The sequence below is a fragment of the Microtus ochrogaster genome, chromosome 7, assembly GCF_000317375.1.
Source record: "Microtus ochrogaster isolate Prairie Vole_2 chromosome 7, MicOch1.0, whole genome shotgun sequence".
Classification (NCBI taxonomy): domain Eukaryota; kingdom Metazoa; phylum Chordata; class Mammalia; order Rodentia; family Cricetidae; genus Microtus; species Microtus ochrogaster.
The window spans coordinates 28,519,284-28,547,024 of record NC_022014.1 but is presented as its reverse complement, the minus strand read 5'-3'; the positions used below and the strand labels follow the sequence as shown (position 1 = coordinate 28,547,024).

General features: G+C 50.0%; 3 protein-coding genes and 1 long non-coding RNA gene across 10 annotated transcripts; 1 reads left to right on the top strand and 3 right to left on the bottom strand.

Annotated features, from left to right (window-relative positions):
- Positions 1-569: 569 nt before the first annotated feature.
- C7H17orf49 (chromosome 7 C17orf49 homolog) lies at positions 570-3,369 on the bottom strand. Of its 6 annotated transcripts, none has more exons than XM_005349699.2 (6): positions 3,103-3,369; positions 2,850-2,944; positions 2,216-2,317; positions 1,375-1,562; positions 1,057-1,161; positions 570-831 (listed from the first exon to the last, which is right to left on the bottom strand). In XM_005349699.2, the coding sequence occupies exons 1-6, from the start codon at positions 3,121-3,123 to the stop codon at positions 767-769; spliced, it is 576 nt and encodes a 191-aa protein (XP_005349756.1). In that variant the 5' UTR covers positions 3,124-3,369; the 3' UTR covers positions 570-766. The 6 variants fall into 6 exon arrangements, with proteins under 6 accessions (XP_005349756.1, XP_005349758.1, XP_013202547.1 ...); XM_005349700.2 differs by having other exon boundaries at positions 685-827; XM_005349701.2 differs by lacking the exon at positions 1,057-1,161.
- Positions 3,370-3,452: 83 nt separating this feature from the next.
- Positions 3,453-5,340, bottom strand: Rnasek (ribonuclease K). The gene is made up of 3 exons (XM_005349698.3): positions 4,936-5,340; positions 4,209-4,285; positions 3,453-3,748 (listed from the first exon to the last, which is right to left on the bottom strand). Exons 1-3 carry the CDS (start codon positions 5,011-5,013, stop codon positions 3,607-3,609), a joined length of 297 nt encoding a protein of 98 aa, XP_005349755.1. The 5' UTR covers positions 5,014-5,340; the 3' UTR covers positions 3,453-3,606.
- Positions 5,341-5,413: 73 nt separating this feature from the next.
- Positions 5,414-10,169, top strand: LOC113456316. Of its 2 annotated transcripts, none has more exons than XR_003377137.1 (3): positions 5,414-5,552; positions 8,241-8,418; positions 9,950-10,169. It is a non-coding gene; the product is annotated as an uncharacterized LOC113456316 (long non-coding RNA). The 2 variants fall into 2 exon arrangements; XR_003377138.1 differs by lacking the exon at positions 9,950-10,169 and adding an exon at positions 8,584-8,664.
- LOC101983331 (arachidonate 12-lipoxygenase, 12S-type) lies at positions 6,903-20,708 on the bottom strand. Its single transcript, XM_005349697.3, has 14 exons — positions 20,530-20,708; positions 19,807-20,008; positions 18,668-18,749; positions 18,443-18,565; positions 18,224-18,327; positions 17,816-17,976; positions 16,875-17,018; positions 15,531-15,740; positions 12,856-12,942; positions 12,453-12,622; positions 11,866-11,987; positions 8,638-8,738; positions 8,351-8,521; positions 6,903-8,246 (listed from the first exon to the last, which is right to left on the bottom strand). The coding sequence occupies exons 1-14, from the start codon at positions 20,662-20,664 to the stop codon at positions 8,067-8,069; spliced, it is 1,992 nt and encodes a 663-aa protein (XP_005349754.1). The 5' UTR covers positions 20,665-20,708; the 3' UTR covers positions 6,903-8,066.
- Positions 20,709-27,741: the final 7,033 nt, after the last annotated feature.

Here is a 27,741-nt window from a genome sequence, read left to right as displayed (position 1 = left end):
CAACCCTTTTTGGGGCCATGTCTGCCATTCACACTTTCTCCATCTTCTCACTCTTGGTGGGGGACTTCATGGCACTGTCTTGTGCCATCTTCCTCTCAACCCATCCAAGTCCTGCTCCCGCCCCAGCAGCACACTGTGGTTTGTACGGCACTGTGGCCACGTCCAAACCACACTGTGGTGTTAGAGCGAGGGTGGGGGAGGCACCGCTGAGGCCTGGCCCTGAGAGGCCATCCTGGAGAAGCCACACAAGAAAACCCATCTGTGGTAGTGATGGGGTCCTGGCAAGGGGGGGGGTATGAAACACGGAAAGAGCCCCTCTAAACCCCCAGGTAGTCTCATGTTAGCTGTCAGCAACCCTGGGAATAAGTTCCGGCCTCCAGAGCAGAGTAGAGTCTTTGTTGCCCACACCCAGCTCTCCTGGCTCTAGCAGCACAGAAATATTGGCACTGGGAAGCGAGTCTGCCAGTATTGGCTGTGCTGCTCCAGGCAGGGTGGTGAGAGCTACTGAGAAGGGGCCGGGCCCCGAGGGAGAAGCAGAGGAGAGGGAACGGCAGCTGGCAGCACCATACTGAGAGAGTTTTTTATTATAGTTTTCTGTATAAAAATGTCCATCGGCAGACGGAGGTCAGAGGGTGAGGGCACAGGTTTATCAGGAACAGGGCGGCCAGCTCCAACGGCTTTCTGACCCTCTCTCATGCAGTCCTTGCTTAGAGTCCCAGGTGATCCACAGGTCCACGGTGAACAGTGAGGGTCAGAGTCGGAAGGCTCAGCAGGAGAGGAGAGGAGCATCAGCAGAGGTGGAGAGAAGGCCAGAGTCCAGGGTCAGGCTGTCTGGAACAGGGAGGAAATGGACCGGGATGGAGCAAGCATGGATGTGTTTCTAAGAAAACCCTCACCTTCTCAAGCATCATCACTAACTGACCCAACCCCCTGCACTGAGTACCTTCCCTTCTGAAGCCCTTGCACAAGAAAGGGACTTCTGCTGGTCCCTCCCCTACCGTCCAGGTGAGTACTTCTTCCCCACCCCAGCCAGTGTGGGAGGAGGAAGACTCCTACCCTGGTCAAAGTTGAGTTTCTTGGCTGGAGGAGTTTCTCCTAGCCCTTCTACATCCACCAGGTCACTGTTGGCATCGGAGTCGTTCAGAGCACTGAGTGTCACATCTGGGAGGGGCATAGGCTAGGTTCTAGGTCTCCTGACTGCTTTCCCTCCTCCCAGTCTTCAAAGCTTCATGCTCTTATACAGCCCTCTGCCCATTTTGGGATCACCAGAGTACAGAAGCACCACCTGTCCTTCTCTGGCCCAGGCCCAGTTCTCATTGACTCTCAAGTAGGACCTTCAGCCCCTACCCTAGGCAGCAACTCCACAGCCCTCACCAGCCTTCTGTTTCTTTAGGGGAGGGCCCCCAGCTTCAGGGACACTGGAGCTGCTGGGTGGAGGGGCGGCTGGAGGTGAGAGAACCCCCGATGTCATCTTCTTGGGCCCTTTCTTGGGGGACTCAGTTGTCAGAGGGACGCCAGAGTCTTCGTATACTTTTCGCTTTACAGTGGTCTTTATCTGAGCCCTGAAGAGAAGAGGAAGCAGATTAGGGAGGCAGTCATCAGAGAAACCGAGGGAAGAGGGGAGGGGAGGAGTAATGGGCCACTCTGAAGGAATTCTACGAGCTTCTTCGAAAGTATCCAGATCAAGGCCCTAATCCATGTGTAATAAGGGCTCCCCCCCCCCCCCCCGCAGCTCTGCGCCCACTCAGGGTTATGAAGAATGGCCTGCCTGAACATAGCAGCCAGAAAAGCCCTTTTCATGAACCTCTGGGAGAGAGATGTGGATGTGTAAGGCCACCAGGTATGTTGTGGTGAGATAAAGGCAGATTGAGACTTTTTTGTGGATCCTGACCAGCTAACCGGTTCAGAATGCAACCCAGGAAATGCTAGTCTCAAAGGATTTATAGAAATAGCCAGGGAACCCTCATCAAATACACCCATTGAGTATCTGGGCACCTGAAAAGAAAGTTCTCTGAAGGTCCTAATTACCATTGCATTTCCTCAACTTCCGATCAATTGCCACAATTATTATGGTCTTTCAGTCTTCAAGGAAATGCTAATGAAACTAGCAACAAAGTAGGAAAGATGCTGAGCTGGGGAGTCGGAGAAAGAACAATGGGTAAGGAGAAGAAAGTTGCCCGCCCCTCCCCTTTCTCTGCCAGCCACCCTCCCTCACACTGTCCGTTCCTTGATGACACAGCTGATGTGATTAAGATCGTCCCCAAATCGCTTGACAGCAGCCCTCAGCATCTCTATCTCCGTCTCGGTCCACTTGGCACTGTCGGAAGGGGAGAAGGGTGATAGCAAAAACGGAAGGAGGAGTGTGTGGCGCCAGCCCACAGGCTATTCCGTCCACAGCCAAACAGCCTCTTTCCCCTAGTCTCTGGGGCACCTTTCAGAGATTCCTAAAGAGGACCTCCCTAAGAAAAGCCCTGGGGACAAACCGCTAGCCACATGAAATTGCATCCAGAGCCACCTGAAAACATCTCTCTCCATCACGTAACAGCTGCTCTAAACAACCCACGGAAACGAATGCAACAAGTAGGGGCCTTACAAAAGATGTGTAGCAGCAGCGTGGGATTCCACGCGGCTCGGGGTGGGTGGGAGACAGTATGTCGGTCTGCAGTGGGGGACTGCGGATCTGGCAGTATCGTCACCTGCCATTCACCAACTCAACAATGACTAGCAACTACACCGCGCTGGCACACGGGATTTAATACAGCTCCCTGCTAGATCTAGAGAGGGTCGTGTCTGTGACTTAATCCAAGCGTCTGCTCGCGGCGTCCGGGTCCTAGGCTGGTCTCACGTACCCGGCAGGGGAAGAGTCCGATACTGGATGCAGCTGCATAGTCAGCTCCCCGAGCTTCGTGAAGGCGGCGCCGGCCGCGGAGAAGATCTCTCCAACCTGGGGGCGGAGCAGCATTACGGGGGGCCGGCGGCGCGCCGTCCCAGCCCAGCCTCGGATCCGCCCGCCCCCCGCCCAGCGCGCACCAGCCGGGAACCAGGCAGGGGGCCCACCCTCCCGCGGCCGCCAGGGAGCGCAGTCCGCGAGGGAGGTCGAACCTTGGTGGACGCTGACGTCATGGCCCCGCGCACCTCCTCACGGAGACGCTCCGCCGCCACCACCACGCGAGCTGGAAACCACGGAGAGCCGGGCGGCCGGCCGCTGGGCTCCCGCGCAGGAAGTCCCGCCCTCCCCACAGCCGATTGGCCAAAACCCGACCTCTCCCCCGTCACTCGCGTCGCCTCGCTGCGCGGAGGAAGACGAGATGGAAGACGTCGCCTCACTTCCGGCTGGCTTCAGTCCACTTCCGTCGAAGGGTCGGGACTGCTCGTTGAAGCTGTGCTCAGTCTTTCAAAGCCCAGGCCCGCCCCCTCCCTGCAAACACCGACACCAGGCTTAGGAGAAGCGCTTTTTTTTTTTTTTTTTTTTTTTATTGTAGTCCAGGGCGCGCTCAGGCCCGGAGCAGAATTTGCAGGTCCCAGGGGACGCCAGATGGGTGGGACAGACGGGCTGAGGAGTCTTTAAATAGGGAAGCGGGTGGGAAGGGAGAGCCGGGCCGCGCTCTAGCGCACCATGTACTCCTTTCGCTTATTGAGCCGAACTTGGCAGAAGGAGAAGCCGCCGAGGAGGAGGTAGAGGCCGGCGGCGATGAAGCAGTTGTAGCTGACTTGCTCGTACAGGCTGTATATGTTCTGAGGGCCGTTCCTGGGGGTGGCGAGTCAAGCAGGGAAATGTCAGTCACTCAGAGCACCAGTGCGCACGGCCCGCGAGCCAGACACCACACTAAACGCTTTTACTTCTCTTGGTCCTCCTGACAATCATGCCGGGCCAGCTCTATCATGGGATCCATTTTGCAGAGGTAGATTAAGGCGCAAGCAGGCAGAATATTGGGAGAGGCCACGTCTAAGCTGGTTGAATTGGGGTGGCCACGGAAGCCTGGCTTGCAAGACTGCTCCTAAGTACATTTTGTTTAAAACGGTTTAGTGCTGGGGATTGAAACAAGGACCTTGCATGTTAAGGACAGTTTGCCACGGAACTGCTTTATAGAGGGCAGCTCTCCTCTTGCAGTTCCCCAACCTTCAGCAGTGTCCCCCACATAATTCTGAGCCTATACCCGGCTCCCTCTCATCTGCACCCAGCCTCACCTAAGTACCCCACCACTTACTCAAAATCTTTCTCTGTGAAGGGAACATCCTCAATTAACACAGCGGAGTGGACATTGAAAAATATCCCGAGCATTATCTGAAAGAACAAAGGAATAAGCAGGTTGTCAAATTCTGGCACCTTACCTCTTGGTCGCTCCCTAAGCTCCTCCCATTTCTAATGTTGGCTCAACAGAACAGTAGAAAGGGTTAGGAGTAGGGTGGTTGTAGCTGGTTTCGGAGGCTTCAAAGGCGTCTGGAATAGGGCGTCAGGTGGGACACTGGGAAGAGGGGCTGGGTTCAAGGAGGCATAGCAAGCAGCTCTCCAAGACGCGTCATTATCATGGGACTAGGTGGAAGAGAAGAGGGGAACCCAGCACTTCATATTTCCAAAGTGAAGCCCGGTGAGTCCTGGAAAAGCAAGGCCTCGGCTAGCGTTTTCGGGAGCAAACACACTTCTTCCTCACCTCCATCCAACTCAAGCATGTCTCGGGGGCCTAACTCTTGCTTACCTCAAGGGGTCCGCAAATTTACTGGCGCTGACACCCATTCCCAGGGTCCTGCCCCATCACCCTTTTGCTCTAGTCCTCAATTTTTTCGATCTAAGTTCCGGCTCGTTTCCCAGCGGCTCATTAGCCAGACCCTTAATCTGTCTGCCACTTCCAAAGTCCTGGGGGTTCCTGGCCTCCCAACCCGTCAACCCAGGAGCCCCGCAGGCCCGCTCAGATTCTCGCGGGGCAGCCCGCTCACCAACATGATCACGCCCCAGGCGCTAAGGACGATGCCACAGGCGGCCAGCTTAGGCCCACAGCACAGGAGCGACGCCATGGAGGAGAGAGGGAGGAACCGCTAGAGGCTGAGCGAGGTGCAGAAGCGGCGAGAGGGAAGCCTGGAGACGCCGGGGACAGGGAGCTGGATTCGGGGACTTGCGCGGAACCGAGCGGCGGGGGCGTGGCCTTAGGCGTGGACCACTCCGAGGGGGGCGATTGGAAGAGAGCGCTGCGCCACGCAGCGGGCCGAGCCTCGGGCGGAGCACGCGGTGTCAGAAGCCAAAGCAGCAATTTACAAGTCCTCCTTGACCTAGGTGGCAGGGACGTGAATGCTGCAGGAACTAGGGCCTGATGATTCTTCCTCTTCACCTACCCCGTCTGGCAATGGAAGGCGCGGGCATCTCACGTGACCGACTTGACAGATCACATGACCAGGAACTAGCTTTAACCTGGCGTCAGGAAAGAACCTCATCGGAATAGGGGCCTGCAGAGTTCAGTAAGGGACTGTTTCGTTAGGTCGCGAAGCTCGGGATCGTCTAATTCCACACCCCACACACATACCTTAGTCTCCGGTGGTCTTCTGTAGTGGGGAAAACGGTAAGCGAGACGGTGAAATTACTCGCCAGGCAGGTCTGTCGCCTCTATCTTGGTCTCCCTTCTGAAAGATGCTTTGACACTTTGAGAGGAAAAAAGAGGAGCCCCTTCCTGAGCCTTAACGTCCTGCTTGAAGGAACGCTTTTCATTAGTCTCTGCCTTCTTGACCCTGGAAGTGCTTCCCTTGCAATACAGTATCATTCCAGACGTCACGTTCAGGAAAAATATGGGGCTAGGAAAAGCAGGCTCGCCGGGCGGTGGTGGTGCACGCCTTTAATCCCAGCACTCGGGAGGCAGAGGCAGGCGGATCTCTGTGAGTTCGAGGCCAGCCTGGTCTACAAGAGCTAGTTCCAGGGCTGGAGAGATGGCTCAGTGGTTAAGAGCATTGCCTGCTCTTCCAAAGGTCCTGAGTTCAATTCCCAGCAACCACATGGTGGCTCACAACCATCTGTAATAAGGTCTGGTGCACTCTTCTGGCCTGCAGACATACACACAGACAGAATATTGTATACATAATAAATAAATAAGTAAATATTTTTTTTAAAAAGGAGATAGTTCCAGGACAGGAACCAAAAAGCTACGGAGAAACCCTGTCTCGAAAATAAAAAAAAAAAAAAAAAGAAAAGCAGGCTCAGTGGAGTTGCTAAATGGGGAGAAAGGAGAAAAGACACAAAGAAGTCGCTGTTGCCTCTCTCTCCACTAAAAATGCTTCAGGCACACCGAGTAAGACAGGACGTAAGATGAATGTGTCTTGGTCACCGTTCAGGGCTGGGAGGAGACACCATGGCCAAGGTACCACTTAAGAAGCATTGAACTGGGGCTGGCTTACAGTTTCAGGGGTTTAGTCCGTTCTCATCATGGTGGGGAGTGTGACAGCACACATGGCATGGCCTGGAGCAGTAGCTGAGACAGACGTCCTGATCTGGTGGGGAGGGCAGAACTGGTGGGGCCTGGCAGATCCCACCCCAGTGACACACCTCCTCTGTCAGGGCCATACCTGCTAATCCTTGTAATCCTTTCAAACAGTTCCACTCCCTGGTGACCAGAAATACATGATCCTTTGGGGCCATTCTCATCCAAACCACCACAAGATATGTTATAACCAAGAATAAGGCCGGTCGGTGGTGGAGCACGCCTTTAATCCTAGCTGTTGGGAGGCAGAGACAGGTGGATCTCTGTGAGTTCGAGGCCAGCCTGGTCTACAAGAGCTAGTTCCAGGACAGGCTCCAAAGCTGCAGAGAAACCCTGTCTCCAAAAACAAAAACAAAACAAAACAAAACAAAACAAAAAACCCAAACACACACACACACACACACAAAGCCTTCCTTTCCAAAACAAATTTGGTAATAATTTGAGGGTAATCAGATGTTTAAAGAACACTCCCTCCTCTCCAGGGCTGGGGTTCAAGCTCAAAGCCACCAATGAATAAAAACTTTGCACCGAGATTGGTGTACCCATGCTAGTAAGGACAATAGTCACAGAATGATTGCGAGAATACATTTTAATCTCAAGACTCCAGGACCAAACCGAGGAACACTGTCATGGACTAGAATCTTGTGACATTTTAAAAATTTATTGTGTGGATATTAGTCTCCAAATGGCTGTGAAAGACAACTTGTGAAACACAGTGATTACTGGGTGTTACAACCTGAGACAAGGGCTTTCCATTTCTCCTAGTGACTGCTGCAGAAGGAAGCTCTTGGAGAAAGCTTCTTATTTGGGACCAGTAACACCCTTATTTTGGGATATTCAGGGTATTTGTTCAAACTGGAAAAATAGGGCTGGAGGGGAAATTGTCAAGGAAGAGAGTCAGGAATTTACATGTTGGCCATAGACTATGAGGGCTGGTTCCTGGCAGGAGAGACTAAGCTGTAATAGTTGATTTCACCCAGAAATATCATTTTCCTCTCCTCAGCCTCTCGGATGCTTTTTAAACTGGAATTTTTGGCCTGAGGCCTGTATGAGGTTAGACCAGATCTAATCTGAAATTGTGCACTTTTATCTTCATCTGTTTGCTTGTTTTTGTTTTGTTTTGTTTTTTGAGGCAGGTTTTCTCTGTGTAGCAGCTCTGGCTGCCCTTGAACTCAGAGGTCTGCCCACCTCTGTCTCTGTAGTGCTGGGATTAAAGCTGATCACCACCACCACCAGACGTTGTTTTTGCTTATAAATGGCTGAAGGAAAACAAGCCAAAAATCCTATCTGGTGACTTGTGAGGTTCACATCTCAGTGTCCACACACAGTTTTATTGGAACATCGTCACACTCATAATGTCAGTGACTGCGTTAGTGGTACAGGGAGAGAGCTGGGTAAGAGTGGTAGAACGTGTATGGCCTACAGAGATGAAACCATTCCTCTTTACAGCAGAACATCTAGTGCCCTGTGGCAGAATACTGATGTGGAGTGTGTTTAGTTGAGGGAGAGATTAGTCTTAGCAGCAGACGTAAAAAGGCACAGAATCAAGAGGGCAGTGGCAGCCCTGGTGCTGATGGGATTGTTCTGAGTGCTGGCAGCTCGGGCTCAGATGGTGATGCTGTTCTCTATGCGGCTGGGCTTGAGGTATTCATAGGGCAGGTCGAGTTGCTCATTCCGGGCTATGATCTCTCTTTCCAAATTTCCCAGATCTGCTTGAAATTGACTGAGCACAGTTTTGGTCCTGGGGTCTGAGAAATATTTTTCTTTGTGTTGTCCTAGAGGTACCTGAGACAGAATGGATCATTCAGCTTCCAGCCCGAAGACACCCAGCCCCTCACGCTGATACCTTTTCCCTAGTTGTTACTTCCCTCTCCTTGGTCCTTACTCACCATGTCTGGCTGGAGGCGACCCAGATGCCATGTGATGGTCATTTGAAGACAGGACTTCTGAATATCAGGTAGCGACCCCATCACCATCTCCATAGTCACCTCTCCCTTGTCGGTGGGTGGAGGCATCCTCATGGTACACGGAGCGTTGGGTACCCAGCCATACCAGTCCAGCTGGTAAGAGAAGCTACTCTAGCACCCAGACATTAGGATTTGAATTCCCACCTCTCCCTTAGATAGCCCAAGGTCCAGACACGCGCTCTCTGGGCCCTGGGCCCTGAACTCCATACCTGGCCCTGGTTGATGGCGGCGTGCTGAGACGTGCATGTGAAGACACACATCGTAAGGAAATGGCAGAGCTGAGCCCGGGTCTGGAAGGAGACAGGGAAACCTGGCCAGGGAAAGAACAGGACTTAAATGTGACAGAGCAAGAGGAAAGAAACGCAGGATGCTCTGTATTTTAGGACGGGTGTGTGTGTGTGTTTAATTTATGTAGCTATATTTGTATCAGATATAGGTTTCTGCACTGGCCTAATTTCTTCCATCTTGGTTACTTTAGATCAGAGGTTCTCAACTTGTGGGTCTCAACCCCCACAGGGGTCCCATATCAGATGCCCTGCATGTCAAATATTTACATTTTTTTTTTTTTTTGGTTTTTCGAGACAGGGTTTCTCTGTGGTTTTGGAGCCTGTCCTGGAACTAGCTCTTGTAGACCAGGCTAGTCTCAAACTCACAGAGATCCGCCTGCCTCTGCCTCCCGAGTGCTGGGATTAAAGGCGTGCGCCACCACTGCCTGGCAAATATTTACATTTTGATTTATGGGAGTAGTAAAATTACAGTTATGAAGTAGCCACAAAATAATTCTGTAGTCGGGAGTCACACAACATAGGAACTGCATTAACAACATAGGGATAGCGTCTGAAGACCAGTCAGTCACCTAACTTCTCCACACTCCAGTTTCCATCTGCACAGTGGATGCAGTGGTGCGTGATGTAATCCCAGCTCAGAGGCAGGAAGCTCAGTGAGTTCCTGGCCATCCCACACCACTGTCTGGACTACACAGTGAGATCCTGTCTTTAAACAAACAAACAACAAAAAAAGCATCAAAATGATCTGTTTTTAGATACTGCTCAGCAAATAATAGATACTGTTATTGTGGAAGATTAAGGGCTGGGCAGTCAGTCATCCCTAGTCGGTTAATGTAGGGGCTGGAGAGATGGCTCAGCAGTTAAAAGCACAGGCTACTCTTCCAGCAGTCCTGAGTTCAATTCCCAATACCTACATGGTGGCTCACAACCATCTGTAATGAGATTTGGTGCCCTCTTCTGGCCTGTAGGGATACATGCAGGCAGAACACTGTATGTATAATAAATCAATTAAAAAAAAAAAAGAATTAATGATGTGCCAGATGGTGGTGGCACTCGCCTTTAATCCCAGCACCCAGGAGGCAGAGGTGGGTGGATCGCTGTGAGTTCAAGGCCAGCCTGAGTGGGCTACAGAGCTAATTTCATGACAGCCAGGGCTGCACAGAGACACCCTGTCTCAAAAAACCAAAATAACAATAATAACAACAACAATAATAATGTGTTTTCCTATTTCTAGATAAGGAATTATAGTCTCTTAGTTATACAATGGAGAATAAGAGAAGTCCTGAGCTGGGCCTGGTGGCACATGCCTGTAACCCAACACTTCAGAGGTTGAGGCGGGAAGAACATGAGTTCAAGGCCAGCTTTCATTACAAAGTCAGTCTGAGACCCAGCTAGGCTAAATGACCCTGTTTCAAAACAAAGTCCTTCCCGGTGGTAGTGGTGCATGCTTTTAATCCCAGCACTCGGGGGGGGGGGGGCAGGGAGAGGCAGGAGAATCTCTGTGAGTTCGAGGCCAGTCTGGTCTACAGAGCTAGTTCCAGGACAACTAGGATATACAGAGAAACCCTGTCTTGAAAAAAACAAGAAAACTAAATAAAATTCTGAGTTTGTCTTATGCCAATTATTTTACAGTGTGTGTGGGAGCTTTGATTTGAGCTGGTCCGTGTAATTACATCTGCTTTCTGATAAGAACATCAAAGGGAGGTTAAATGCTGGTTGAGGCTGTCCGGGGCGAGAAAGACTGACTCTGAACGCAGTTCCCTGCGGCTCTCCTCTCACTGTTTTAACTTTAGCCCACTTCCTCTGAGTGCAGCAGCGCATGTGGCAAAAGGGAGCCGAGACGCTGTTTGTGAGGATAAAGCTAATATTTATGGTACGGAATGGATGTGTTTCCACCCCTAAGCTATTATCCTGAAATTGCTTGCCTGTGTGATGAGTTTTGGACATGAGGCGGCTTTGGAAGTTTATAAGGTCAGGGGTTAAGAGCTCTCATGAGTGATGGCAGTGTCCTTGCGAGACAGGACAGAGATCTAGTTTGTTCTTTCTATGCCACATGGTGCCATAAGAGTGACCTGTGTCATCTGGAAGAGCATCTGCCAGACTCAAACATGCTGGCACTCTGACCTGAGACTTTTAGCCTCCAGAATGGTGAGAAATAAACTTCTGATGTGTAAGCCACACCGTTTGTTCCACTTCATTATTTCAATCCCAGCAGACTGAGACGCTGAATATTTATTGTGAATTTCAAGATGTAGTACTGCTTGCGGAGATGGCAAGGGAGACGTCTTTCTGGACATCTGAAGCCAAAGGATCAGGACTGAGAAACTAGAGAGAGCTTGGTCCTGCAAGAGTAGGGGTGTTAAACCCCATGCTTCCTCAAGGAGAGGTTTTCTTTAGGGGACAGGTGTTTGCTGCACTGCAGGGTCTGGCTGTGGTGGTTCCACTGTGCCATTAAGACACAGTGGATGGGATTCAAGGTGGTAGTCTCAAGTGTGGAGGGGCAGTGGCTCGAAAAAACCTCAGAGCCGGAAGCCTGGTTAGCCCAGGAAAGGCTGGTTCTTTCCGGAGTTAGGGAGGAGGATGGAAGCTGACTGCAAGCAGTGGCTGCACCCTGACTAGTGGGAGGGGTGCTGGAGAGTGAGGACCAGATTAACTGAAGAAACTTGAGCCCCAAGAATCGGGACCCTGAATTCAGATCTGAGCTGTAGTTTGCAGATGGTATTGTCTGGCATTGAGAATGACATCGCACTTTGGCAAATGTACAGCGTGCCAGAACCCTCTGTGCATGGACAGTAGCCAGCAGGAGGGAAAGGAATAGCCATGGTGGGACATGATGGGCTTTGGTGGGAAGTCTTTTATCATCTATATCTCCAGGTAGAAAAATAGGGAACCATGGACGCAGAGCTCCATAAACCCCAGCAGGTTGTGGTTCTGCTCTAGCTGAGTCCAAAATACAACTATGGCAGGTTCTAGATATAACTGAGTATCAGCTGATGGCTGGGGCCTCTTTAGAAGAACAACCGAGGTATAGGATGCTTCTGGGTGTTTGGAGGCATGGAGGACGCTGTCATGAACGGAAGGGTGGGTGTGACTGGAGAGTTCTGTCCCCCAGGTCTGAGGAGGGACCCTTGTGGCTGGGACAGATCTTACCTCTGTCCTGGGCATGGCACAGTCCCACCTCAGTGATCTCCCAACACCAGGCCTGCAGCTCTGGGTCTCCCCTCACAATCTCATCACTCTGGTAGAAGAGGTGGACCATCCCCTCCACGTACCTGCCCAGAGAAGGGAGCTGGGCTGAGAACACGGGCTCCAACCTCTCACCTCTGGGGCCACCTCTCAGCTGGCTCTCACTGTGCCAGGGTAGGATCCTATCACATTTGTGCTTTGAAGTTTTAATTTTCATTTAAAAATTCAAGTAATTAACTTATTGCAGCATTAGGGATCAAAATGAAGGGTTTGCTCGTGCTAAGCAAGCATCCTGTGATTAACACCCCAGGACTTGGATATACTGATGTAAGGAAAAGCGGTAAAAGTTAGTCATTCTAACTGCCCATAACTGCTAGTCACTCCGGACAAAACCCTGGTTCTTCCAGATCCCCAGCCTCTGCTCTGACAGCCGTCCTCTCCTGTGTCCTGCCCCTAGTCTAGTCTCTCCTTTTAAACCTGACAACTGACCCCACCTGTTCCTTACCCCACTCTGGAGAGACACTTTTTGTCGCAAGCCAGATCTCACTCACCTGGCAGTGACTTTCCAGAGCTGTAATGCGTCCTGAGCATAGAGAGCACTTGGGATTCTCAGCAGGCCTCGGGTGGCCAGGTCATCAGGAGGACAGAGGGAACAGTAAGTCATTTGGGCCATTGCCCGAGTGAGCAACTGAACATGGCCCCCTCCACCTGTGCTCACTACCTGGGACAAGAAAGTTGACAAGTCTTGATGGATGAAGTGGGGATAGAAAGCCAAGGGCTGTACGGTGCTCAGGCATGGAGTTTTCAGGTTTGAAGTCACACATATGAATGGACAGGACTCATAGGTTAAGACTGAGATTTCACAGAAGTTGGTCTGGCATCCCTAAGTATTCAGACCATCAACGGAAGCCGGGTGATGAGGTAGCACCATACCCCCCACCCCCCGACCCTTACCTGATCAAATATTCCCCCATCTGAGATGAGCTGGGTCCGGCTTCGTGTGTTGATTTCCATAGTGTAACGGATGTGGGGAACTAGGAGCTGGGTGGAGATTAAAGGGGGCTGTGCTCGAGACCTTCCTTGTAGGACCTGACACCAAGTGTAAGGTCCTACTGTCCTCTTGGTGCTTTCGTTCATGCCGAGGCCTTGACAGGCTGGACTCTTCCTTCTCTGGTCACTATTCACATTCTCTAAATTCCTCAGGAGTTGTCCTCTAGAGCCGTGGTGACTAGGATTTCAAACCACACCTTACCACTCTGGTACCAAATTAATTACTACTTAGCATGCAATGTTCCAACCTGCCAACAGGGGGCAACAGTAGGCTCTTACCTGAGGGAGCCGTTCCCATGTGTGACTATGTAGGTGATGTGCTTGTAATACCTAATAGTAGCTGTTACTCATTCTCTTTATTTCCACCCTGAGTGTGGGTGTCTTTTAGGAGCTCTCAGCGCCTTTTGATTTTCTTATATTCTGTCATTTATATCCTCATAGCTTAAATTAGACTGAATATTCCTTATCAAAACTGCACCTTTATTCTTTGCCTATTTGACGCTTGGGTTTCTTCGGGAGTGGCTTGTGGGGAGGGTATATGAGGCTGTCTGCTTGCACAGTAGAAGTCTCAACATCCATTCTGTCCCCCAGCCTTGATGGTACTGTTGGGTCTCCTCTCTCCTTTTCCTCGGCTCTCATAAAACTCCACCTCATTCTCATGCATTCTTTTTTGTTTCTTTTTTACACAGCTAATATTCATATTTCGTCTAATTTTGGTATTTATCTGAATTGCTCAAGCCAAACACAGGAATGGCCCAAGTGATCTCTTTGATTTTGAGATATCAAGGCAACTCACATTAGTCTGAGATATTTTTGGACAACTCACACAAGATTCTGAGTGTCACAGAATGCCCCAAGTCACAGGAGAAGAAAAGATGACTGGGAACAACCCCGAACAAAAATTTCAAGGACTTTTAGATAGCATTTAGCATGTGGCACATTACAGCCTATGCCGTTTGTCCCTTAACAACCTAACAGACCCTCTGTCACAGTTGAAATGTGCACAGCTAGGCTGGAAATGTAACTGGTTGGCAAAATGCTTGAGCAGCACGAACAAAGCCTCTGGGTTCAGTTTCTGGCACTCCATAATCTGGGTGTGGTGTGCATGCCTCTGATCCTAGCGTGAGGGAGGTGGACGGAGGAGGACCGAGGAGGTCTTCGAATTGAGAGAGCTGGAGGCCAGCCTGGGTTGTGTGAGACCCCCGTCTCAAAATCAAAACAAAACAAGAAAGTGGACGTTTGGAAAATATTAAGGTATGATTTAGAACTTAGACCCTGACTGTCAAAGTAAGGTACCCCTGGGACATCGGCACATTTAGCCGTACTGTGTGTCCTGTGACAGACAGCAGTTTGCCATGGGATGTAATCGCTAGGGCGGCTGGAGACTGAAGGAGACTGAGCCAGAGGGGAAAGTGTCAAGCGTGAAAATAGGTTCTAACTGTACACACGGAATAGCAGGTGCATCATGGAGGAAATGAAATCCAGGATTCTGTTAATCAGCCTGTGGTACCCGAAGGGGTCACAGCTAGACTGGCCGGGCTTGGGACTTAATTGTCTTCCTTACCACGTTCCTACCTTGAGTACTCCGACAGTGCTTTATACACCATGTAGCTAAAACAGACACCCCGTTTTCCTTTACCCTAGCCCTGACAATCACCCCCTTACACCATGTAAGCTAAAACAGACACCCTGTTTTCCTTTACACTAGCCTGACAATCACCCCTTTTTATATACTTGCAGGGGTATTTTTTTTTTTTGTTTTTTGAGACAGGGTTTCTCTGTAGCTTTGGAGACTGTCCTAGCTCTTGTAGACCAGGCTGGCCTTGAACTCACAGAGATCTGCCTGCATCTGCTTCCCGAGTGCTGGGATTAAAGGTATGCTCCACCACCACCTGGCATGCTTGCAGTTTTGTGATCTTTGTATGTGAAATGTTATCAAGATTTTTCAAATCTTTTTATTTTTATTACATTATTTTATTTGCCTGAGACTGTGTGTGTATGGGCCCATGTGTGTCACTGTGCCCCTGTGGAGGTTGGAGGACAACCTTTGGAATTGGTTTCCTTTGTCCTCCCACCACCAGCTGCTCGGGCTATAGGTGAGCCACCATGCTTGGGTTTTGCGTGGGAGCTGAGGATTCAAACTCAGGTCCTCAGGCTTGAGCAGCAAACCTTTTATCCACTGGCCTCTCCCCCACCCCCACCCGGCTCCCTCCACTCCCAGCTAGCAGTGTCTCCACTATATTGTAAGCCCACAGAGATACTGCCAGATGTTCGGGAATTTCAGGGATCGCCCTCATCATGGTCCCTAAGAGATGTTAAATGACTCAGCTTGACTAAAGTAAGTTCCAAGGTGTTGGTACAGTTTCTGTCCCCCGCTTTTCACTCAGAGATTGCTATGAAGAGTTTTGCTGTTGTATCTACTTCTTTTGAGTTGTAGAGAGTGGAGACAGGCAGATCCCCTGGACTTGCTGGCCAGCCAGCCGAGCCACAAGGGTGAGCTCCAGGTCCAGCTAGAGACTTTAACTCAGAACATCTTACTTAGGTTCTAAGAGAGATGGGACAGAGGTTGGAGTCTTTACCTTGAAGATAGGGTGCAGTCCCGGGAGGCACCTCATGGTGGCGACAGCGATGACCTCGGCCACCAGATGAGTGTTCAGCAAGTGAAACTGGAGCTCCTGAAGTTGGAAATCTGAACTTCGGACCCATATCTTAGCCAAGAGCCAGGCCAGTGGAGGATCTGAGGGCAGGAACAATGTTGGAACTGGGGAGCTGGGACTGGGAGGCTGAATCTGGGAGAAATAGAAATTGAGTATTGATGGAACTCCCCCTCTGTGTACGACATGGCCACAGTTCCTGGAGAAACCCATAACTAAGCTAAACTGGTTCCTTCCGGTGCCTCACACTCAAGTGGAAGGAATGAGAAACCTGTCATTCTGCTCTCTTAGCTGGAGTGCCAAGATGGGCAGGCTGAACGCAGGACAGACGGGAAGCAGGGGTCCAGAAAGGACGTCCTAGTGGTGGTGTGGGGGGAAACGCGAGGCTCAGAGAGCAGGTGAAGGAGAGCGGAAGCTGGGAAGCTGCGAGGAGCCAGCTGCGGTGGTTCCTCTTTAATCTCCTGCACTCAGGAAGCAGCGGCAGTGGATCTCTGTAGTTTCAAGTCTGGTTTACGTGGGAAAGTCCAGTGAGACTGTCTCAGAGACCAGCAAACCTGAACAGGTGGATGTGAAGATTATTGGCAGTGCTCACCATTGATTGATGGGAGTAGGCGAAAGAGTCCAGCAACCATGGATATTTAGACGCAGAGGACACCGAGATTAAAGAATGGTTCTCAGTGTGGTCCTCAGCTGCTTAATCTTAGCATTAATTTGGAACATGTAAGGAAAGCACTTTTTACATCCATTGCAGATACACTGAACCAGAAAGTCTGGGGATGGGACTTAAGAAACCCCCTTCTGCCCCACCTAGATGCCGCGAGCAGTAAGTGCTGTGCACTGAGCTACACCAACCCAGAAACCTGTGCTTTTCACGAGTACCTGGGGTGAATGAGATGCAGACTGTTATTTGAGTATTGTTAGTGATACAGTGAGGACTCAAGAGGCCATCTGTTTGTTTGAAGATCCTACTATGTAGCTCAGGCTGGCCCAAAAACTTGTCATTTATCTTTGGACAGTCTTGAACTCATGATCCTTCTGCCTCCAGAGTGTTGGGATTTTGGGTATATACCACCACACCCCGCAGCTTCTGTGACTCGTGAACAAGCACTTCTGTCTGGATGAGCTAGGGGGACTAGGCTGTGTGAAAGGAGGGTAGCTCTCAGAAGAGACAGGACCGGGGAGCCAAGCACCTGGACATCGGGTTTCCGGATGCAGAGGTTTAAGTGACCGAGACCAGCATTAGGAATGAGGCACTTAAGGGAGCCTTACCTGGATCGCCATGGGCAGCAGCTTCCCACTGGGATCCATCCTCAGCATGACAAGAGGGGCAGCCAGGTACTGCTGCTCTCCCCGGATCACGTTGGCTGGAATCCCATCCAGCAGAATGAAGTCAACTTCAAACAGGGAACCATTCTGGAGAAAGGAATGCATCCATTCTTAGAGTTCAGAGGTCACACACCAGCTTCTTGTCGTTGTTGTCCATCGGTTCCAGAGTCCCATTGTCATAGCTACAGTGTCTGGTTGGTCTGGTTCTTCTAATCTTAAGGTAACAGCTCAGAACACAAACCACCCGGATGAGGGTAGACGCCTTGTATGGGGATATGTGTAGCAGATCTGGGTTCGGAATAGGCCTGCCCAGTCCAGTCTGTCTCCCAAGCACGGGCGCCCTGAATCCCTGTGCAGGTGGTCAGTCCCCTGTCCTATCATTCCCAGGTGGCCTTCTGTTCTTGGCTCCCATCAGCTCAAAAATCCCTCTTCCGCTCTGCGAGGAAGATTCCAGAGAGCCTCCTGTGCTTTCTTTGCCAATGAGCACATTGTGGCTTATCCTCCAGTGACCAGTCCATCCTTCCCAAACTCAACTCCGAAATTTTCCAGAAAACCTCCCGAACCTCCCCACTCCACAGCGCAGGCATTGCCTTTTCCCTGCTAAGATCACTGGAATCCGGAAAAATGACAGCAGCAAGTGTATCGTTATTCCTTTCAACATCTCTGCACCCAGTCTGTGTCCTAGGGATCCATCTCTCTCCCCCATTCATACAGGAGTCCTTGTGGCTTTTACATGACGTCACCATTCTTCAGATACTTTTTTTCCTAGCAAAAGGCGTGCACCAGGGGGTCCCTTCTTTTCTGCCATCTGACGTTGGCATCTCAACCTCACTAGGTCTTACACACTAGTAATGAGAGAGCAGTGCCAGGCAGGGGGAAGATACCTGGAGTTCTTTTTCCAACTGCGCTTGGAGCTCCTCTGCCCCTGAGGGCAGTACCAGCCTGGAGGGCAGAGAGGTAGAGCGTCTCAACAGCATGGGGTTGGCACCATTGAGGAACTGGTAGCCAAAAAGCTCATCATCCTGCCAGCACCGGTGAACCTTCTCTGTGGTGCAGGGGTGGGGCACAGAAAGGAGGGAATTTACTGCAGCCCAGATGTCTCTGTTGTTCCCATTGGACCTCGGGGATTTAGAATAGCCTACACTCAGCCATTTTTATTTTTTGTCATTTTGGGGGCTTCTGTGAGAATATCAGTCGTAATAGATGTTAATTTGCCAAGGAGCTCCAGGAACCATGCATGGTAATGTAAAGGGACCACTGGGAGATTATGGAGATCTGGGGAAGCCACCCACCAGCCAAGGCACTCTTCTGGCCCCAGAAGATCTGATCAAAGTCTTCCAGACGGTTCCAGCTTCTCAGGAGGGTGTAAACACGTTTGAGACCCATTTCCAGAACCCTAGGACAGGTGTTAAGACATGACCCCATCATGTGACCGTTAAGCTTCTCACTAAATACCACCGTGCTTTGGTCCCCCTGCTCCCATGCCCGAAGCTTCCTAGCCCTTTCCTTACCCTGCCTTCAGCGTCCATTCAAAGTCCAGCCTCTTCTCCTCATGGAATCTCATATTCAGAGGTAGGTCGTCCTTACAGTCTGCGGCTATGGTCTGGGGTAAGCCTTCCTTCCAGGTGGCCCAGCTAGAAGATGGGAACAACGCTTCAGGGGGAGGGTTGAGATGAGCGGTGGGGGTGGGGCAGGGAGCGGTGGGGGCAGTTGGGAGGCTGTGGGTTGAGAGTCACCAGTAGGCCTGTTGTCTTTCCTTCAGTTCCTTTTCTCGATGCTTCTGGAAGACATCCAAGGCATTGTCTCCTGCCAGGCGGGCTAGGGAAAGTCAGAATTAGCCATACTTCTTGTCTGGTTCTGAGCACGCTTCCGCTTGTCTCCGACCCTCTTTTTGCAGCTAGTCCATGCTTTCTGTTGGGTTCTGTTGTCTTTATCTCTGGCTTTGCCTCATTTGACTGATCCCCAGGCATTCATCCGGGTCTTGCCTGGGCTCACAGTTTCACTGACTTCAACCCACTTCTTCCTTCCAGACCAGATATCTGCCATGTTTCCTCGTACCTTAAGCTCACAATCTCCTTCCTGACCTTATTTCATCGATGTCTAGAATTGGGGGATCTCACCCTAATTAGGAAATAAAATCTTGGTCCCTGACACCGCAGCGATCTATTGCTGCCCGTTGCTCTGGCTGACCTCACACCGTAAGCATCCGGACACCCTCACCCTTGCTTTCTTCGCCTGGCTTCACTTTTCAGAGTAGGTCACCGCTCTCCAGTTACTGACTCGTTTCTGCTACCACCTCGATTAGATCCACCTGTCTCAACGTGCTGTTTCCGGTTTTCACCTGTACCACCCTGGGTTTCCTTCCTCTCTTTCTCTTGTTTCCCATGGTAAATATTTGAAGCTTTGTGACTCTTATGCACGCCCTCTGCTGCCAGGTGGTCCCCACTGCTCCAATCAAACCAGCTGCCCGTCATCCCTTCCTAGCTGTCTGTCTGTCTGTTGCTGGCAGTCTCCTGTTCTGTGAGCTCTTCACCTGTCCCTGTCCAACTTGTTCTGAATCACAGAACTCGTCCTGCTCTTTGCTTCTCTTTGTGTGACCTACTTCCTATTTAGGAAAACAGGGTCTCCAGATCGCTTAGTACCCTCTTTAATTCAAGTGCAACATCACTTATTCTGGGAGACCCTTGGGGAATTCACAACTTCTTCCCATTTCCTCACTTGCATCCCGGAAACTCACTGTACCAGCCAGCGCCTGTCCATCCTTTCTTGAGGTTCTTCTCCCCCTTTCCCCTTCCCCCTCCTTCCCCCGCCCCCGCCCACCTCCTTTCCCTCAGGTGCTCGGCCACTTGCCCAAGGTGAATTGCTGCCTGCTCACCAGTCCCCTCGGGCAGGCTCAGTTCTCCGTCTCCCTGCACCCAGCGGTAGCAGGGGAACACCGCCTCTGCATTTGTTTCGGGCCCCTGAACTGTAATGAGGTTGCAGAACCAGGCGTCGTCCACCACTGTGTGCTGTTTGTGCAGCTTCACAAACTGCAGTGGCCCCAAGTCCTCAGGAACATCGAAGTCAAACTCTTCCTCCTGTGGGGACCAGATTCGCCAGACTTGGAAAGTAGCAGGAATTGGGAGAAGCCTTTCGGAGACGGAACCGCCCTTGTGGAGCCTCGGCTTACCGCAGCCATCAAACACCTCTCACTCCCACTCTCCTTCCCCTTCCACCCCTAACCTGTCTGGTGGGTCTAAGGGATTCCGTTCCTGTGGGGAGACCAGAGCCGACAGCGCGCTGACCAGGGAGCATCATCATCACCTGTCTCCTGTTCGCTGAGCTCCCACCACACTGGAGCTCTGAAGAGCTTCATGACTGACCGCAAGTCCTGTATTTACATCGGCTTTGGGGCACTTTATTCAGGAGGAATCAGAGGCTGCCTGGGCTGGGGTCCGGGAAAAGGAGACCAGCCCATGCCAGTTGTTGACCTCATTCTTGGTGTCCTACCTCCACAAAACTCCACTGTGGTCGTGAGGTCACAGCCCTAGCCTTCTGTCCCTTGCCAACCTCCCACGCCCAGCCCGGACACTGAGGGACCCAGCTCTTGCCCGCTAACCTTGCCCCGTGCGGGCCTCAGTGGTAGCTCCAGCTTCACCTCCCGATGCGCCCCAACCAGCCACAGCTCCACTCGGTTGAGGGATCCGGAGAAGAGCCAGGCCCCAGTGACCACACGGACGCGGTAGCGGCCCATGGCGCCCTCTGGCCTCTCCGGAGGCAACCCAAGTGAAGCTTAATTCGAAGACCGCCCAGGGCCACCGTGGCCTTAGGGCCAGTTCCGAGGCTTTTATGGATTTGTGTCCCCGCCCTCACAATTCTAGGCACTCCTCCCTAGTCCCCGCCCTAGACTAGCCTGAACCTGCTAGTCTACCAGGCTTTGGGGAAAGGCTGTGCCTTTGAGTTAGCTATGGTGTGAAGGAAACTGAAGGTGCTCTGGCCGTGTGTGTGTGTGTGTGTGTGTGTGTGTGTGTGTGTGTGTGTGTGTGTGTGTGTGTGTGTTGGGGGGGGTAGAGTTAGCTATGACAGGGGACTCTCTAGATCAGTGTTTCTCAACTTTCCCAATACTGCTACCCGTTAATACAGTTCCTCATGTTGTGGTGACCACCAACCATAAAATAATTTTTGTTGCTACTTCATAACTCTAAGTTTGCTACTGTTATGAACTGTAATGTAAATATCTTGTTTTCCAATGGTCTTAGGCCATGCCTGTGAAAGTGTCTTCAAAGGGGTCGCGACTCAAGTTAAGAACCACTGCCCTAGACTTATAGGAGTTTCTCAGGGCTGGAGCATCCTGGCTGGAGCCAAGAAGGCTTAGGAGCTTTCCCAAGGCCTCTGGGTCTGTAGGAGAACTTGCAGAGGGGTTTGAACCCAGTTTTCAAATGGAGGGGGGAAATGTCTCTTTTCTGGGCTGAAACCAGAGGACTGCTTCTAGAAGGGAACCTGGGAGGATCCGGGGGATGCCCCAGTTGCTAGACCAGCTGCGTGCGGTTCTTCCACAACCCTGTTCCCACCCTCTACTGCTTTTGAAATCTGCCCTTCAATAAATCCCCAGGGATCCCCAGGCTGCCTTGAGCCTGAAAAGACAGCATTTCCAGACTTAAAATCCCACCCCTCCCTTCTTCCCCCACCCTCAGCTTCTCCCCCACTCACCTGAATATCAATCAAGACTTTAACATTTCAAATAGGCCAGATATCATGGGCCAGACATCTCAAGGGAGACCAGAGACAACCAATGTCTACATTCAGACAGTGGGTGCAGAAAAGGACAGGCACCCAAGAACCGCAGCCTGGCATCCAGCAGGTATGGGTGGGTCCCGTGAATTTATTCCTCTCAGGTAAGGAAAGTGAGTCTTCTTTAGTGGATCGCAGGCTGGATTTTCTTCTCAAGCTATGTCCTGGTCTTGGGTCTCAGAAAGCCATGAACTTAGAGGGATGCTGCTAGGGATTCTTTGCTATAGTTTGGTGGCTTGGGATAGGCTAGGGCCAGGCAGATCCGTTTCCTGGACCTGGCATGCTGATTGTTGGTAGGGACGTCTGCAGGGGTTCTAGCTCCAGACCCTAAAGCATGCCCGGTCCTTGGGTAGATTACCGGTCCACATCTAGGCCCATTTCTGTTTATACGTTCTGTGTTCTGGAGTGGGTGTCTGTCAAGTGACAGCCCCCCTTCTTTCAATGTCTTGGTGTCACATTTTCTGTACATTCCCCATGGTTCATATCTGCAGGATGTGGTCCTCTTCCACAGACGTTTTCATAGATCCCGTTTTGCCTTCTCAGAGAGTTTGGTTCACATCTACTAAAGGATTCCTTAATTCAAAACTGCTTCTCTAGCGCCTTGGGACCAGTTTTCTGCTGCTTCTGTGTGCTATGAGGTTGCATGCAGAGCGAAAGAACCTGAGATGCTGCAGAAGCGTGATGAGTTAGCGCAATGTTTGACACACAGTCCCCTGTACTAAGTCCCTTCCATTTCTTACACCCACTGCTTCCTCCACTGGCCCGCCTCCCACTAGGATCCTCATTTCCCAAGTCCTGCTCCCTCCTTCATTTTTCACTGGTTTTCAAGCAACGTGGTAGATTTGGAAGATACGTTCAAGTTGTAATTGTTTTTCTAGTGCTGAGTATTGAACTCAGAACCTCATGTATGCTACGCAGACATTCTACCACTGAGCTACGCCTCAAGTCGGGGAGCATATATATTAAAGTCTTCTCCCAACCCCCGAAACCTCTCCATAACAGTAGCAGAGGAAGAAGACAACTTTCTTTACGGAGCAAGCCTTAAACAGGAGTGTGATGTACATCACAGGTGAAGAAATTGCGAAGACAAGAGGAACTTCTTTTTTTTTTTTTTTTTTTTTATTTTCGAGACAGGGTTTCTCTGTAGCTTTTGGTTCCTGTCCTGGAACTAGCTCTTGTAGACCAGGCTGGCAGAACTCACAGAGATCCGCCTGCCTCTGCCTCCCAAGTGCTGGGATTAAAGGCGTGCGCTACTACTGCCCGGCTTCGAGAGGAACGACATACAGACACACAGGTACAGCCCACTGCAGTCCACAGAGTAAATGACAGCTAACCCCAAGGCAGGTACCCCACATAGAATGCCAGTGTCTGAAAGGCTAAGGCAGGAGGGCTGTCAACATTTCAAAGGCAGGGGGCTGGAGAGATGGCTCAGAGGTTAAGAGCACTGGCTGCTCTTCCAGAGGTCCTGAGTTCAATTCTCAGCAACCACATGGTGGCTCACAACCATCCGTAAGGAGATCTGGTGCCCTCTTCTGGGCTGCAGGGATACATGCTGGCAGAACACTGCATACATAATAAATAAATAAATAAATAAATAAATAAATAAATAAATAAATAAATAAAAACATTTCAAAGGCAGCTCATGTTACATAGGGAATTCCAGGCTGGTCTGGGTTACAGGTGCTGGAGAGATGGCTCAGAGGTTGGAAGCACTGGATGTTCTTACAGAGGACCTGGGTTTGATTCCCATCACCCCCAGGAGGATGGTTCATAATCATCTACAACTCTACTCCTAGGGGATCTGATGCCCTCTTCTGGCTTCTGTGGACACCAGGCATGCACGCGGTACACAGATATTCACGTAAGCAAAATACTCATGCACATAAAATAAAAAAACAAAGTTTAAAATAAACAAACAAATAACAAATTCTAAATAAAACAGACGAGCCCCTCCTCCAAGCCTCAGGTACGAGGACTTGATGGTGCCATGTGTCATACACAGCACATCCTAGACGCGCTTGGGAACTGGAGTGAGCATCTGTGTCTGCCTAGATGGATTAATGAGGAAACAATCTCCTCCTGTATTTTTGTGAGAGGAGACTAGTTCACAGAGCAAAGGAAGTGCCTGTCTGAGTTAGGTAGGATCTCACCCCTCAAACAAAGCTTAGACACCGAGGCCCTGTCTCCCTTTGCACGCACACTGCAAATCTACCAGGTCCTCCAGACGCACATTCCTGAGTAATAAAGCTGGCTCCAGGCTTGTAGAGGTTCGTGGATTCACACAACTTCCTCAGAAATAGAAAAGAATTTTCCAGTACATCCTCTCAGATGCTTCCCTCCCTCCCTTCCTCTCTCCCGCCCATCCTATTTATTTATTTGTTTGTTTATTATTTATTTATTTGAGAGAGTTTTACTCTGTAGACAAGACTGGCTTAGAACTCACAGAGATCCGTCTGCCTCTGCCTCTGGAGTACTGGGCTTAAAGGTGTGGGCCACCATGCTCAGCTCCTTTCCTTACTTTTTAATGGAGAGAATTCAGCATCATATTTGAAATCTGTCCTCTGATGCTATGATCTAGTTCACGTTGGCACAGGTGTACACTTCAAAGCTAAACTCTTGGTCCCAGACTTCCAGTGCCTGCTGTCTGCGCCAAAAGCCAACTCCTACATTCCCATGACCTGTCTCTGCAACTTTTAACTTCTTGATCAAAGCTCCTTTCACTGGGTTATGCCCCGGGAATGTGGACGAGCAGGGTGACCCTTGAATCCATAGCCAAAGATGCTTCTTAAAACTTTTTCCAAACACAAGAGTCCTATCCTTGTTCTCTCTCCCAGGCCAGTGTGCCTCACTTTGCAGTCAGTTCTTGGGGTGATGCCTCTAGTGTCTTTGCTGTGTTATTCCTTGGAGTTCATGTATGGCAATGGGCTATATAAACTCATATTAGTTTCTTGAGGCATTTGCTCATAGAAAGTCATTATTAACCATGTAATTTTAAGCGTGTGACCATAGGATATGATTTCAAAGCAGATAATGGAATATTTACTTTTCTAATTACTAATTTGGATACCCACCTGTCTCTACTTGCAGGACAACCATAATTTCCCTCTCCAAGTGTGGTCATTGGTATCTGGTGTCTGGTAGTGTGGTGGGGAAAACTTTGTCCTGTGAAATCTAATAGCGTCAATTCCTTCGTGTTTCTGGGATGCCTTGAATAGACCACAGCAGAGACACAAACTAGAGCTTCCAAACTCCGGGTTCACATGAGTTTGGACAGAGTCCCTAAGCGTGACTGTGGTACTAGGTGGCTGTGTCAAGGCTCTGTCCATCCATCCACAGTGTTGTGGGAGCCCACAGATTTGACTCGGTTCCATCTTGACTTAAGGTTAGAGAGTTCAAACCTATTCTTGATCCTTAAGATCAGATAACTGGATATTTGATCTAAGGTGTGGTTGCTAGGTGCCTTGATCCTCAAGGCCCAGATAACAGGATGTTTGATTTAGGGTGTGGTCATTAGCCATTCTGAGGGTTAAGAAATTAGCTAACACTCGTTTGTTCCTTGTGTCTCGGTAGGAAGGTCTTTTGCCCTCCCCTTCGGCTTGGGGTATATTCAAGCTATGAGAAATAAATTTGGGCAGATAACAGTATTCAGTGGACGCCCTCCCAACTCTGTCTTCTGTCTCTTGTCTATTTCTTTCCTCAATCTGCACTCCACCTTTCAGGACGAACTCCACCTCCACATTTGAACAGGTCGGCTGGTTTCCGACAGTGTCCTGAGTCCAGTTGTGGAGGGTTCTCCCTTGGGATCATGGGTGTCCTTCTGCTGATGCAGCCCTCTCCTGAGACTGTCTCAGTCTTTCGGAGAGGACTTAATACTGAACGATGTAGAAGATTTCTTCCCTTTTCCTTCGCCCTCAACTCTGTATGATGGGAATGTTAGGGTGGAGAAGAGGGCATGGAAAAGGAGGACCAGCAAGGAAAGCACTGTGTGCCTTTGGAGGGTTGTTTTTCTTTGGTGGGTTGTTTTAAATTATTTTATTCATTTGTTTAGCCTGGTGCTCATGTGGCACTCCTGACAGTGGGAGTGGGGGTGGTCTCTGACTCTTTTGCCTGCTTTTGGGACACTTGTCCTCCCACTGGATTAACTCACCTAGCCTTAATTCGAGAGAAGGTGCCTAGTCTTTCTTTTTTTTTTTTTAAGATTTATTTATTATGTATACAACTTTCTGCCTCCACACGCCAGAGGAGGGTGCCAGATCTCTTTATAGATGGTTTGGAGCCACCATGTGGTTGCTGGGAATTGAACTCAGGACCTCTGGAAGAGCAGACAGTGCCCTTAACCACTGAGCCATCTCTCCAGCCCAAAGGTGCCTAGTCTTATTGCAGCTTGATATGCCACGTGTCATAGACTATCACTTTAATTAGGCAAAGCTGTGTTCTATTACTTTAAGTGTAAAGGTGTGTTACTTTTGTTTATGCCTCATTTGTTTAATTATATAAAACATCCAATTGCTCTAATAAAAAGCTGAACAGCAAATAAGTAGGCAGAAGAGGGATAGGCAGGGTGCTAGGCAGAGAGAATAAATAGGAGAAATCTAGGCTCCAAAGAAGAGAGAAGAGGAAGAACGAGAAAAGAAAGAGAGAATGAGGGATATGCCAGACACGCCAGACACACCTGGGTCAAGAAGCTAGGCAACTGCCAGCCGTTGGACATAGAGAAGCAGTGTAAGATACACAGAAATAAGAAAGGTAATAAGCTCCAAGTAAAAGGTAAAGAGAAACAGGTTAATTTAAGTTAAAAGAGCTAGCTGGAAATGTGCCGAAGCTAGGCCAAACAGGAACAGCTATTGATGAGTTTCTGTGGCATGATTTGGGAGCTGGTTTGTGGCCCAAAAGAAAAAGCCTGGTTCAGACATGTTTGGTTGATATCCCTGGGAGACCTGTCCTTTTCTGAGGGGAAATGGAGGAGGAGTAGATGGGGGAGGGGGACTAGGAGGAGAAGAGGGAGGGGAAACTGCGGTCAGGATGTAATATATGAGAGAGAAATAAATAAAATAGTGAACATGGAAGAAAAAAGATAGAGAAAGGAAAGAAAAGAAAAAAAAAGCCATGCTATACTGCCCCCCCTTTTTTCCCTGTAGCTTTCTTAGAGAATGTGGTTGGTTCACACTTTTAATTCCAGTACCTGGGAGGCAGAGGCAGGCATATCTCTATGAGTTCAGGGCCAGGCCGGGCTGTATAGTAAAACCTTGTCTCAAAGACAAAGGGCTCTGTGTGTGTGTGTGGCCTGACTCGTCTTACAGAAATCTTTGGAGCTCTGTAGTTATATATCTGATTCATTCTTTTTTGTTGTTGTTGTTAATCAGTTGGTTGGTTGGTGTGTGCTTGTGTGTATGTGTGTGTGGGGGGCAGAGACAGACACTGGTGACTTCCTTAGCTGCTTTCCACCTTATATGGAACCTAAAGAAAAGAAAAGTTGAACTAACAGTCAGATGGTTCCTGGGAGCTAGCATGTTCTCATCTGATTTACATTGCTGTGATGGAACACTGACCCAAAGCAACTTGAGGAAGAAAGGAACTTTTTTCTTTTTTGGTTTTCTGTTTCTTTATTTGTTGCTTCTTTACCCTGATCATAGTCGTAACTGAGGGGAGGCAGAGCTGGAACTCAAGCAGGAGCAGAGGCAGAAACCATGAAGGCAAGCTGCTCACTGGGTCACTTTCTGTGGCTTACTCAGCTCGTTTGTGTAGACCCCAGGTTCACCTGCCTAGGGGCAGCACTGCCTAGAGTGGACTGAGCCCTCCTACATCAAAGTTAGCAATCAAAGAAAATGTCCCAGAGACAGGTGGATCTCTGTGAGTTTGAGGCTAGCCTGGTCTACAGACTGAGTCACAGGACAGCCAGGACTACACAGAGAGACCCTGACTCAACAAACCGAAGAAGAAGGAGAAGGAGGAGAAGGAGCGAGGAGGAGGAAAAGAAGGAGAAAGAGAAGAGGAGGAGGAGGAGGAAGAGAAGGAGGAGGAGGAGGAAGAGGAGGAGGAG